General features: G+C 29.6%; 2 protein-coding genes across 2 annotated transcripts; both read left to right on the top strand.

Moving 5' to 3' along the window:
* The first annotated feature begins 2,182 nt into the window (after window positions 1-2,182).
* Window positions 2,183-3,372, top strand: LOC114398169 (NAC domain-containing protein 43-like). The gene is made up of 2 exons (XM_028360330.1): window positions 2,183-2,471; window positions 2,542-3,372. Exons 1-2 carry the CDS (start codon window positions 2,285-2,287, stop codon window positions 3,150-3,152), a joined length of 798 nt encoding a protein of 265 aa, XP_028216131.1. The 5' UTR covers window positions 2,183-2,284; the 3' UTR covers window positions 3,153-3,372.
* A 6,361-nt stretch (window positions 3,373-9,733) lies between these two features.
* LOC114399603 (probable L-gulonolactone oxidase 4) lies at window positions 9,734-13,903 on the top strand. The gene is made up of 4 exons (XM_028361809.1): window positions 9,734-10,470; window positions 12,323-12,578; window positions 12,841-12,942; window positions 13,079-13,903. Exons 1-4 carry the CDS (start codon window positions 9,772-9,774, stop codon window positions 13,789-13,791), a joined length of 1,770 nt encoding a protein of 589 aa, XP_028217610.1. The 5' UTR covers window positions 9,734-9,771; the 3' UTR covers window positions 13,792-13,903.

Genomic DNA, 13,903 nt, shown 5'->3' with positions numbered 1-13,903 from the left:
ACCTATTGCCATGCATCACATTTTCTAATCTGCACCCTATCGAAAAGCGCAATCCCTGGCCTGGCTGGCCAATGACTTTTTTTATTTTATTCTGATGAGTTATTGTTTTTTCATTTTTAGTTTTTAGTCTCTATGTAAGTTTATTCTTTTAGTTTTGATTCCTGTGAATTTATATATATATTTTTAATTTTGATTCTTATTATAAGTTTATTTATTTATTTATAGTTTATATAAATTTATAATTTTTCAATTTTAATTTTTTTAAGATTTTATTTTAATTTTTTTATTTATGATCCCCATAAATTTGCATTTATAACGATTAAAATAAAAAAAAACGTAAACTAACAAGAATTAAAAATAAACAAATATTTTACGTAGACTAAAATTAAAAAAAAAAATACTAATTTACGTAAATAAAAAAAAACATAAACTGGGTGGCATATCTGTGCCCTAGATAGACTCTAGAGAGAAAGGAAAGGGATGGTCTATGGTTGTTTTAGAGGTGCTTTTCCGTGGAGATTTTAAGGTCAGGGGTCGTAGTAGTGGATGTGGGCCTGCGCTCTCACTCTTCAAATTGCCCACAACGTCAATCATTATGGGCCCCTAAGTCACACCCGCATACTCGTGGGCCCCTTCCTAACACTATACTTCCTTTGTCTATCTTTCTTGGTAGGTGGTTCTTCTCGGGAAATAGTGAACTAACCCCACACTTCATTTTATTATGACTAATGCCGCTTGTCCACTTCTGCAACATTAGGACTTCTTTTACTCCTAATTTTGATTCTTCCTTTTTTATTTAATTTGATGTCATTTTAAGTTTAACTTTTAAACAGTATAATTTGATCAAACTAACATATCTCACTTTTTTTTATTCAAGAAGTAATACTTGCGATCCTGTAATAGTTTGTTTTTTCTTCTGTTCTAAGTTGTGAGCAGCAAATACATATATCAGTTTTCCAATATAACTTGTATGGAGTTACATATGTTACAGACAACTTAGTGTTTAATATTACAAAATCCAGCATTGTTGACAAAGTTTTTTTTTTTAATCAGTAGAAATTGAACTAAACTATGAAAAAAATTATAATAATTTACAAACTTTATTCAACCAATTAAATTTTTTTATATCCTGATTCTTTGTATAAAACATGTTTTATTGAGAAAACAAATTTATTTTCTAATCTTTACATTTTAAATGAATTAATCTAACTCTCAATCAAGAGATTTCTTAATAAAAACACATACATAATTTAGGAAGGGTTACTATCATATTTCGCCTACGGATTGGAAAACCCCGATTTCTTTACTTTGTTTTTTTAGATGATTTTACTTTGTTTCTTTATTTTGTCTTTTAATAGTTTTATACTGGACTAAATTATAATATTTTCTCACTTAACTATTACTTTTATTATTGAAATACTATTTTAATTTAAAATAATACGGAAGCAAGAAATGAAAGATATATAATTGATTTGTCCCCCACGTATAACCAATTGGATTGTTACTGGTGTCTGATGAACCTTTATCTATTAATTAAAACAAACAGTTTCGCCCCCTCTTTTTCATTAAAGGTCCATTAGTTGAGTATGATTTTTTTAAGTGTATGTGTAATTATTTCTTTGTCTCTTACTTATTTTAATTTTGTTATATACATTGAGTTTAATTTGTACGTATTTTTAGTATAAATTTTTTTATATTGTCATTCAATAAATCTAAACTATATATAAAAAAAATGACAAATTTAGTTTTAATATACACATTTTTTTTTATCGCATGTTACCTTTATAATTATCTTCATCAATACCTTTTCCTTTTCCCTGTAACTACACTCTTTAAACAATATACTAACCTTTACATCCTATAAATCAATGCACCCATTATTACTTAACTTCTATTATCCTTTTTATTTTTGAAGTTATAGAAAGGCACAAAGCCACGCAAAGGGTCTCTTTTCTCGTAGTAATTATTACAAATATGATTTTAAAGTAATTATTACAAAAACTAATATTTTTATTATAAATGATAATTTAAGATTTTATTATAAACGATAATTTAAGATTGGACCAGATTGTATTCATATACATAAATATGAAAAAATATATTAATAAAGAACATTTTGTTATTCTATATACAGTTTTTGTGTAAAAGTCGATGGTCTTCATGACACATTTGATCCACATCACCTATATAGTCTTCCTTTACGCACCCATTCCAGAACACACAAACACACACGTTGATTATATATCTTGGCATTGGATCATTTGTGGCTTGTACCGAACTCTGAATGCCGGAGATGAAGATGAGCATATGTGTGAATGGAGAATCCCAAGTCCCTCCAGGCTTCCGGTTTCATCCAACCGAAGAGGAACTGTTGCAGTACTATTTGAGGAAGAAGGTGTCCAACGAGAAGATCGACCTCGACGTGATTCGCGATGTTGATCTCAACAGACTCGAACCATGGGACATACAAGGTGATGATTTTTTTTGCTCAGTAGCTAAGATAATTGATGAGTAGTGCATGTAATTAATTAATTTGTGCAGAGATGTGCAAAATAGGAAGCAGCCCACAAAACGATTGGTACTTGTTCAGCCACAAGGACAAGAAGTACCCCACGGGAAGCCGCACCAACCGCGCCATCATTGTTGGGTTCTGGAAGGCCACGGGGCGCGACAAGGTCATATATAGCAACGGGAAGATAATTGGAATGAGAAAAACATTGGTTTTCTACAAAGGGCGTGCCCCCAATGGCCAAAAGTCTGATTGGATCATGCATGAATACAGGCTAGACGACATTAATAACACCAATGAGATGGAACACGGGTGGGTGGTCTGTAGAGTTTTCAAGAAGAAGAATGTCCCTCTCAAAACCCTAGATAGCCCAAAATCCATGACCATGAATATGTTTACAGAAAGCGACTACTGTGGAGGCTTCACTAACTGGGAATCCCTTGATCAGCTTGTGGCATCACAACTGAATGGACAAACTGAGACATATTGCAGTGATTTGCAATTCCCCGCATTTCTATCATCCTCATACATTGCTACAACAACACACATTGCTCCCACAATACAGGATTACCCCAGCTACGACATTGACCTGTGGAACCACTGTGCTTCGCGCGTGTCCAACACTCCAAATGTAACACTCTAATCAAATCCTTCTTTTAATTTCTTCCCATGTCAGATTATTACTACTATTAAATCATCCCTAAAATATTCATTTTTAAATACTATTAATCGCATAGGTAAAACAATTTAATTTAATATGTTATATTTAAATAGAAAAACCGTACTTTGTTGTTTAGATGTTTATTGAGAATTATTTGAGCGCATATAGTATGATTTGGTTCCTTTAAATTGTTACAGAACAATTATTTCAGACTGTTAAATGTGATAATATTCTTTTTTATTCAATGTGATGATGATGTTACTAAACTAGTTTTAACTAGGATGGGGTTAGTGGTGGAGGGCCGGTTTGATGAGTTTTTACCATATCAAGATAAATATAAATGAATAATTTAATATATTTTTTACATTCATTTTACACTTTTTTATTGTATCATTCTCATTTCCCTTTTTCTTTTTCATCTCTATCCATTGTAATTATATTTATATGTTTACTCTTTCTTATTTCATTTTTTCTTCATTTTCTTTCAAGTAATTATTATCATGCATTTTTTCTTCTTCTATCTTAATTTCATTATTTTTCTTTTTCTTTTTTTAAGTATTTATTTTTCTTTCTATTTCTCTCCATTTTTTAATCAATTTTTCTATATGTTTCTCTTCCTTTCATACATAAGCTCTAAAAATGGGGTGTAAATTCATCCGGCCGTTTTCTTTTCTTTTAATGTCTAATGTTCTTTTTCTATTACATTTATCATTTTTTCTCTCTTCATTTTTGTCTTTTTCTTTCCATTCTTCACTTTCCTCCGTCCCATTCATTCAAACATAGGGTGGGTTCATATTTTTTCCACTTTTCATTGAAGTTGTGTACGTCCACGCGGAAAAATCATCTTTCATAAATTAATAAGAAAAGGGAGGGCGGAATCTTAGTTTTCTGATGGGATGGCATTGTCACTACAGGTCTTTGCTTAATCACGATGTCTACATTATTTTTATTAAGGATAATCCGCGATGATTAGAAGATTTGAAAAATCTTTGTTCTTTGTGTAACTTTATATAATTTCCCCCCATTTACAATTTGGCTACTGAATTAATGTTGTCAAATTTAAGAATTAAGAAGATGCATTGACGTAAGAGGTAACATAATTTAAGATGTATTGACGTAAGTCCTAACATAGAAAAGAGTATATTGCAATGGTATCGTTGAGGTATTTTGAGATCTCACGTAATTTTTCTACTATTTTTAACACTTATATAACATTTACAAAACAACAACAATATTTTTATAGGAGCACACATATAATATTTTTCAAATAATTCAGAGTGATTAATATAAAAGGGGCCTGCAGTAAAAAATAATATAAAAGGTGCTTGCAGTAAAAAATAATATAAAGATGCCAATGTAATTTTTTTAAAACAATTAAAGGAATCTGTGTGCAGAGATAGAAAAAAAAAAAGAACAACCGAAATAATAAAATCGTTCAGCCCATAAACTTAAAAGAAATTATATACACTAAATTTTTTTATTACTATTAAAATTATTATTTGAAAAAATAGTTTAGTAACATGCATAATTGATATTTAACATCTAAGTAATTAATGTAGAAAATTAATAAAAGTAGGATAAAATATGTTTGAGGTCCTATAAAATTTAAAAAATATTAATTTGGTCTTCATAAAATTTTCTGTATTAATTTGATTTCTATAAAAATGAAATATATTCTTAATCCTTAATGGTAATTCCGTTAAATGATTGTCCTAACAAATTTAATTGCTTTCTCTTTTTACCTTCTCACCTACTTTTAGAAGTTACTAGAATTCATTGTTCTTCATATTCCCCCTAATCTCATCAGAAAGTACAAGAAAATCGCATAAGAAGTGATGAAAATAATAATTTTTGAGAATCTTTATTAGAAAAAAAGTTTAATTCATTATATATGGGGTTTAATCGATAAGAAATTATTTGATTCATTTATAATCAAATGAAATTATACGTATAATTTTGTTAATCACATCAGATTATAGTCTAATAAAATTATCATAAAGGATCATAAAAAAATGTTTTATTTAAATAAAAACTAAATTAATATGAAAGTTTATGAAAATCAAATTAATATTGTAAAAATTTTAACAGGACTCGAAACATATCTTACTAATAAAAGTATGTAATAATGTAATGAAATGCTTGTCCCAAACAACAGCATTTTACTTAGCCTTACACTTGAATTATTTTATTCCTTAAAAAAACATACACAATTAATTGAACTGAATTGAAGTACTTGAGAAATTAACTAAAAAATATACATTGTTAGACCAAAATCACGTATTAATCTATGCTCGTAAATTCATTACTAGAATTGATTGCTTACTAATTTTGTTAGAATGATTACTTTTTTTATTTTATCGATAAATATTAATTTATTAATTTTATTTAAAATGTCAGTTATTAACAAGTTTACTTAAGTAGTACATAGTTCTTTTTAAAAAAACAACAATTCTTTTATGTAAAAGAAGAAGGTGGATTGTAAACATTATTTTACAACAACTTTTAAAAAGAAATTACCTTTCTTCAATGAATAAAAAGCTAGAAAAGATAAAACTTTTAGAAAAGTTAATTAGAGAATCTATTTTTAAACGAGGAGTTTATAAAAGTTAACTGAGTCAAACACTTTTTTAATTTAACTAGCTAGCGCGGCCATAAAAACAATAGATAGTGCAAAACATCTATAAAAAGAAATCTCACATTTGATTTATCATAACTTTGTCCGACGAACCCTTAAAAATTTACTTTTTTGTGGGTGCATGTCTTATAACTGTATAATTAAATTATTGTTTAATTTAACTAATTTTAAACAATTAACTATTTTTCAAAATTCTGTAATACTTTTTTTTAAATTGTTTTTCTAAATTAATTTCAACCTATAGTTAGCATAGAAGTGTAATGTTAACTGGATTGTTTAAAGTTTAAACATTCAAAACTATAATTATATGAGGCTTGCTTCCTTTTTTCATCTCCATATTGTAAGATATTATCATCAGTATCTCTTCGTCTTTATTCCATGTTGTTAATCGGTTTTTCGAGGAAGGTGCAGGCCCCATGACTTGGCTCGTCCTATCACACTAACCACTCTTAATTACCAAAAGAAATTGCACCAGTAAGGACATGGTATTGGTCCCCGCTCAAACATGCGTGAGTACAGATGCAAATACAATGCAAGCAGATCCATCAATTGGAGTCAAAAAACTCAACAGAGAATTGATCACAAATGGCAAATAATCTCATGCATAGGTAAGCTTCACGTATTGGTTTCGTCACTAATCCGCGGAAAATCAGGACAAAGTTGGTGGCTTTAGTGTGTGTTTACTGTTTAATGTTACATTATTACTTAAAATTATGTTGAAGTTATATTCAACAGTCAAAAATTACTTGCACTGAAGTTTAAATGGATGCTTAATTTCTAACTTGTCTAATTTCTTTTTCCCGTTTCTTTTCTCTATAAAATTGATATCCACTTTAGTTATTATCATTAAATGAGAACAAATAAAATAAGAATAAAGGCTAAAGTTTGATAAGATAACTAATAAACTAGTTAACCCTAAAAAAAGAATGTTTAACTAAAAAACGTTAACTTAATTTAGCAAATTAAAAGGGTTTGATATAAAATCAAACCTTAACTATACAGCAGTTCCTTTAGTTAAAAATTCAAGGAATGGGTCAGAATATTTTTTTTATAATAATAATAAAAAAACAAGTAATTCAATTCCCATACTTAGATGTTAAACATAATTCAAATCCTCTTCAGCATTTGGTTCTTCAACCTCTCTTCATCCTCTCAATCTCTAATTCTTCTATACTTCCATCTTCAGCGAATGGCATATGCCACTAAATAGGGCGTGTGTGTATAGGCAAAGAGACTATATATTAAGGAAAATGTGACGCAAAAGGAACAAAACAGAAGAAACGTAATATATTAAGATAAGTCCTGACCATTACATCCAGGGAAGGATCCTTAAATAGCCCGATACATAACTGTGAAAGAATTTCAAGCAGTTAACTCGTTGACAAGTATATCAATTGTTACAAGTTGTAAAGTTAAAATAAAAATCTAACTATCAAATTCATAAAGACTTTGATTGTACTTTAAGTGATGCAAATTCAATTATTAAGTAATGAAAAAAAAAAGACACAAGGGATTGTAAGTGTGAAAATTAGGAGTAAAATGAAAAAAATAACAAGAAAAATAAACAATAATTGAAATGTAACAAGATAAACTCATAATGTGATAATGTTGGGGCCTAACATGTCCAAATTACTTGTAATGCAATGTTAATGATTTTCTTTATCTAATGAAATTTATGTTTCCACCCACATCTATTAAGATACTCTATCCTTAGTTTTCCGCACGAAGAATCTAGTTTATTTATCATTTTCTCCCAAATTTCTTTGCAAAGATCAAAATAACCGCATTAAGATAAGAGATGCAAAAATTGGACAAAACAAATATTAATTTATTTCTAGCAATGAATTTATTTAGATACCTTTTTCTAGTTCTTTAGAAAATAACTATTTTTCAATGCATTACCTTCTAAACAATATATGGATGATCATACCATAATAAACAGAAAAGTACACAGAAAAATAATAGAAACATAATTACATTAAAAGAGTTTGGCCTGCTAGACTCCCAACAAGAGGGACTTAGCCTCTCATAGTCATGGGGAGTTTTATACTTCAGGGGTTAATATAAATGGAAAAAGGAGTTGGATGACTAAAAGCAAGAAATTGAGGAATGACTAAGGAAAGAAGATTTTTCCTGAGGGAGAAACTCAGACTTTGGATTTATTCACTAGAGAGTTCTGAGACTCGGTGTGTGTTTTCATTCTACTTCCTACTCCTTTTATAGGCCTGTAGTAGCTTACTTTTCACGTTGACTTCACACTAAGTGCACCTTTGGGCTTCCTCGTGCCTTGTTTGCGCTAAGCCTAGGTTCCGCACTGAGCGAGACTGTGCGCTAAGTCTGAACTTACCCGCTAAGCCTGGATTGCGCACTGAGCAAGCTATCTAATTCTTCCAACTCTTCTTTAAGGTTTTTTCTTCAATTCTTGCATCAATTTTCCTCTAAAATACTTGAAATTTTTTCTTTTGACTTCTGCTAATAAAAAATTACAAAGATGTTAATTTATTCGTTATTTCATTAAAAACAATAGTAAAGTAAATAAATTATCATCATTATTAGTCAAAATTGACTATCAAATTAACTCAGATTTCTCAGTTATCACAGACCCATAAGTATATGGTCCTAATTTTAGGAAAAGTAAATACAACTTCATAAAAGTAAAACTTAATAAAGTATTTGACCTAAATTGTTCTCTCCATTGCTCGTTTGGGCCTAAGGGAGCCAATATTGGTAGAGTAGGGAGAAATGGGTCTCATGGGCTGCTATATGAGAATCTTGGGAGCTATTGACACTATCCATGTGAGCTTTAAATATTATTTTTTTCCAAAAATATCATTTTTATGGAAACATGATTCAACTAAAATAATATATAATAAAAATATGATTCTGTTATATATTTTGCTAATAGAAACATGTATCTGTTTTGTAATTTTTTTCATCATCATCTTTTACTCAAAGTATATGTGTATTTTCATTTCATTAAATTTTCACAACAATAATTATAATTAATTTAGATATAAATTTTTTTTACTTAAATTAATTATGACACAAATTATATTAATAATGACACACATTACTTCTTTAACAGTAATAAAATTTTATTTAAATTTAAATCAATGATGACAAAAGTTATCATTTTTAATTACAATTAAATTAATTATGATATAAAATATTATCATAAATTAATTTGATTACTATTAATAAAGGCAATTCATATAATAATTAATTCAGTTATGTTTATAAATTGTAATTTCTATCCAACTAATTCAATTTTAATAAAAAAAATTATACCAATTACTATTAAAAATGATAAATTTTATCAAAATTAATTTGATTGTTTTTAAAAAAGTTAACTTGTATTTATAATTAATTAAAAAATTATAAAAATAGACAACAAAAATATATTTCTATTGTATAATAAAGATACACAACAAAAACATGATTCTATTATAAAAAATATACAATAAAATTATATTTTTGTTGTGTATTTTTTATTTTTGCCTTTCCTCTTAGACAACAAAAATGTGATTCTTATTGTATACTTTATCAACGAAACTATGTTTCCTTTAAAAAAACATCTTTTTAAAAAAATATTTAATGCCCAGGTAGTGCTGATAGTAACACACGAGAATCTTTTCTTCATTGTTTTTTCATTTTTCCTCCTTTGTTTTCTTTTCTGTAAGAGGAATGCACTGTCCAATTTCGTATTTAAACCAAACTCATGATTTAAGTAAAAATAATCCTTACCCAATTGACACGTCATACGGATACTAAAATTCTTCGAACACGCATATCTTATCCTTAATACCTTCATAATTGACATCGATCATTTGCCCCGTAAATTCGTTTCCTTTAGAATTACCATACCACAGAAATGTCGTGAAACTTTTCTTACTCTGTACTCAAGTATATTTATATATGTAACTATCGAAAGCTATCTACAAGATCATAAAAAAATTTCCTGCAGCAATGCCATTATTGTGCTTAAAGGGAATGGCACAGCTACCCTTCACACACACTCTTGTTCTCATCTTTTTCCTATGTTTCTATGTTGCACTCCCAACTCCGGAGGATCCCATCAAGTGCACCTCAAAGAACACAAACTGCACCATCACAAACTCCTACGGCATATTCCCTGACCGAAGCATATGCGGAGCAGAACAAGTGTTTTACCCTACAGAAGAAGAAGAGCTGGTGAAAGTGGTTGCATCAGCGAGTCAAAGCAAAAAGAAGATGAAAGTAGCGACCCGTTTCTCCCACAGCATTCCCAAGTGGGTGTGCCCTGAGGGCCAAAAAGGGTGGCTAATAAGCACCAAGTATCTGAACCGCGTATTGGAAATTGAGGCGGAGAAAAGGACAATAACGGTGCAGAGTGGCGTGACATTGAAGCAGCTCATTGATGAGGCTGCAAAAGCGGGGTTGGCATTGCCGTATGCGCCGTATTGGTGGGGTTTGACGATCGGGGGCATTTTGGGAACAGGGGCTCATGGAAGCTCCTTGTGGGGGAAAGGAAGTTCGGTTCATGAACAGGTGGTGGAGCTTAGAATTGTTAGACCCACAGGTCCTCAAGATGGATATGCTAAGGTTCACACCCTAAGTCATCAAGAAGATGATCAACATCTCAATGCAGCAAAACTTTCACTAGGTTTGCTTGGAGTCATTTCACAGGTATGCTCTATCCATCTTCTCCTTTAACTTCATATATTAATGTTTCTTTTTTATATCACTGTTAGTATTAGTTAGTTTGCAGAATAATATCAATACTTACTTCTTCAAAAAATTTCTGTTCATGTGTCTTGTGCTGTCGGCACATTAGCACCTTCCGATAATACAACCAAAATGTAACGAAAATATGGTAGTGTTTGAATTAATTATATTTGGGTCTATTTCAGATGAGAGTTTTAAAAATAGGTATAAGTATCTTATCTTTATACTTTATTTTAATTCAGTTATTTCACCTTTTATTTTTATTTCAATTCAATTTCATACTTTTTTATTCCTTTAAATCAAACTTATCGGAAGAAAAGTAGTACGTTAACTCTTGAGAAAAACAAATGGATTAGCAGTGGTTTCACTATTAACTGTTTACGATCACTTTGGTACAGTGCAAAGAAACTGATTACGGAGGAAGAAATAAAAAAGTTTTAAAGAAAAATGGAAATAATTTTTTTAATTTTTTGCTTTTAAAAGAAAATTTTACTTTTATTTTTTAATTAAACAAAAAAACATCATTATACGTATTTATTTTATTTTCTCTCATCCAAACATACGTCACTAGTGGATCTCTAACAGGAATTTCTCTTCTTTGACTTCAATAATGTATACTGTATAGCTATTGAAATTGGACGGTATAACAGGTGTGAGGCTTACTAATTTATGGGTTGTCAAGCGAAACAATTGGTTCTAGGCCATCTTTCATATAATAATAGCATTTATATTGTTTTTCACATCTATAGCAATAGGATGAGATGGTTGCTTTCAGCATTAATGCAATTTCAACGTTAAAATTTCATGTTGCTTTTCATATTGTAATTTGACATCTTTCATACAAAGGAACTTAAAAACATGCAACATTAATTTTTCATACTCTAGTCCAAATAATGACATCCCAACACTTTGAAATTTTTAAGGGATAAATATAATTATGAATTTTTTATTTTATTTGATTCTCAATTAGTCTTTTTATTTTAAAATAGAGATATTTAATTATTATATTTTAGAAAATTTAAAATTTTAATGAAATTATTAATTTTGTTTATGTTTTATTTCTTTTCTTTTGGCTCAATTGAATCCTAAACTTAACCTATTCATTTATGTATCAAAAAGAAATAATTTAACTAATTATAAAATAAGAAATAAAAAAATAAAACTTAGACAAAATTAAAAATTAAACAAATTATAAATTTTTTAAAATACGTAATTTTTTTAAAATATGAATTTGTATTTTGAAATAAGAAACCAAAATTATGTATTTTTAAAAAATAAGAGAATCAAATATCTCAATTTTAAAATAAAATAAAATCAAAATTACTAATTCAATAAAATAGAAAGACAAAAACTATATTTAATCCAATTTTTAACCGTCCATGTACCATCTCTATTTTAAAAGAAATTAAGGAGAATGCATATTAGTAAAAGGAAATATATCGTCGTCTTCAAATAGACTTGATGTAATATATTAGAGAAAATTTTGGAAGCGAAAATTACAAAAATTGAACTCTATTTTAACAATAGAGTAATATTTTGTGATTTCCTATATAATATAGAAATATTATTGATTTTAATTTGAATTATCGTATTTGAATTTTTAAATGGTTTTTTATTTAATTAAAAAGTAGTATATATTTATTATTATTTACATTTACAACTCACATAAACATATATTATATTCTGAAAAATATAAAAGGGACTTAAATATTACAATCATAAATTTTGAATGTATGAAATTTAGCACCGTTTGTTGTAATACTCAGGTTGCAAGTTTTTACATTTACATTAAGAAGTCTTTACATTTTAGCAGATTACTTTGAAACTGGAACCTCTTTTCAAGCGATCCATTACCTATTTGACAAAAAACGATTCGGATTTGGGGGACCAAGCCGCAGCATTTGGACAGCAACATGAGTTTGCAGATATAATTTGGTACCCAAATCAACACAAGGCTGTATATCGTGTTGATGATCGTGTCCCCATGAATACATCAGGGAATGGTGTCTATGATTTCATCCCTTTCCGTTCCACTCCTTCACTTGAATTAGCACTCATCAGAACCACAGGTATATATGTTGCTTTAATATTCTTTCAATGGAATTAGAAAGTATATATCAATGTGAGAAATTAAATTGAAGAGTGGATGTTGAATTAGATTTTCACCCAAAATTAACTTGCCTTAAAAATTTCATTCGATCATTTTTCACCTGTTGAACCAACCACACCTTAACATGAACTAATAATTAATATATACTAGAAAACACATAAGAAAATGAAACTATATATAATGTTGTTTATGCCTTTTGCCTTTTTGGGTACGGACTGCAGAGGATGTTCAAGAATCTACCCGTGATGCTGACGGGAAGTGCTTACTCGCGAAGACAACCACGAATACCCTTAAGGCCACTGCCTATGGACTAACTAACAATGGTGCTGAAATTTTTCTTATGTATTTCTGTCAAATGAGCACTTATTAGAAGTATTTTTCGTTTCTTCTCCATTATTTAAAGATACATAATTTCGATTTCAGAAGCTGAATCATTTGTTTTATATTTGGTACTTGCAGGTATGATCTTCACTGGATTCCCTGTAGTTGGATTTCATAACCACCTTCAGGCTTCGGGGTCATGCCTAGAAATTGATATGAATGCAAAGATCACATCATGTCCTTGGGATTTCAGGGTCAAAGGAGAGTTCTTTCACCAAACCGCATTTAGCATTGGCTTGTCTGTGGTAAAGAACTTTATTGAAGACGTGCAAAAACTAGTTGAATTGGAACCAAAGCGATTTTGTGGAATAGAGATCTACAACGGAATTCTAATGCGTTATGTCAAGGCTTCAAGTGCATACTTGGGGAAACAGGAGGATGCCATAGACTTTGATATCACATACTACCGTAGCAAAGACCCGATGACTCCTAGGCTTTATGAAGACATTATTGAAGAAGTTGAACAGTTAGGAATTTTCAAATATGGAGGTCTACCCCATTGGGGTAAGAACAGGAACGTGGCATTTGAAGGAGTAATCAACAAGTACAAAAATGCAGGGAAATTTTTTAAGGTCAAAGATGAGTATGATTCACAAGGGCTATTCTCTAGTGAGTGGTCAGACCAAGTGCTTGGTCTAAAAGAAGGGTTAACAATATCAAAGGATGGGTGCGCATTAGAAGGTCTGTGTATATGCTCGCAGGACAACCATTGTGCACCAAGCAAAGGCTACTTTTGCAGACCAGGCAAAGTCTATAAGGAAGCAAGGATTTGTACTCGTCTAGGATATTAACAAATATTGTAACAAGTTTCCTACTCTTTTTGGAGAAATTGTTAGATAATTTGAAAGTATTATATGTTCATGATCCTAATTAATGTCTACATAACACATTTTAATTTTATAA

Source organism: Glycine soja, chromosome 19, assembly GCF_004193775.1.
Source record: "Glycine soja cultivar W05 chromosome 19, ASM419377v2, whole genome shotgun sequence".
NCBI classification, from domain to species: Eukaryota; Viridiplantae; Streptophyta; class Magnoliopsida; order Fabales; family Fabaceae; genus Glycine; species Glycine soja.
Note: the sequence above shows the minus strand (reverse complement) of the source record. Positions and strands in the feature narration are given on the sequence as shown.

Excerpts from the sequence above, each read along its gene's own strand:
- LOC114399603 (XM_028361809.1), top strand. The coding sequence starts at position 9,772 with ATGCCATTATTGTGCTTAAAGGGAATGGCACAGCTACCCTTCACACAC. Across the intron at positions 10,471-12,322 it reads TGCTTGGAGTCATTTCACAG|ATTACTTTGAAACTGGAACC; the intron begins GTATGCTCTATC and ends ACATTTTAGCAG. Across the intron at positions 12,943-13,078 it reads CTATGGACTAACTAACAATG|GTATGATCTTCACTGGATTC; the intron begins GTGCTGAAATTT and ends TGGTACTTGCAG.
- LOC114398169 (XM_028360330.1), top strand. The coding sequence starts at position 2,285 with ATGCCGGAGATGAAGATGAGCATATGTGTGAATGGAGAATCCCAAGTC. Across the intron at positions 2,472-2,541 it reads CGAACCATGGGACATACAAG|AGATGTGCAAAATAGGAAGC; the intron begins GTGATGATTTTT and ends TAATTTGTGCAG.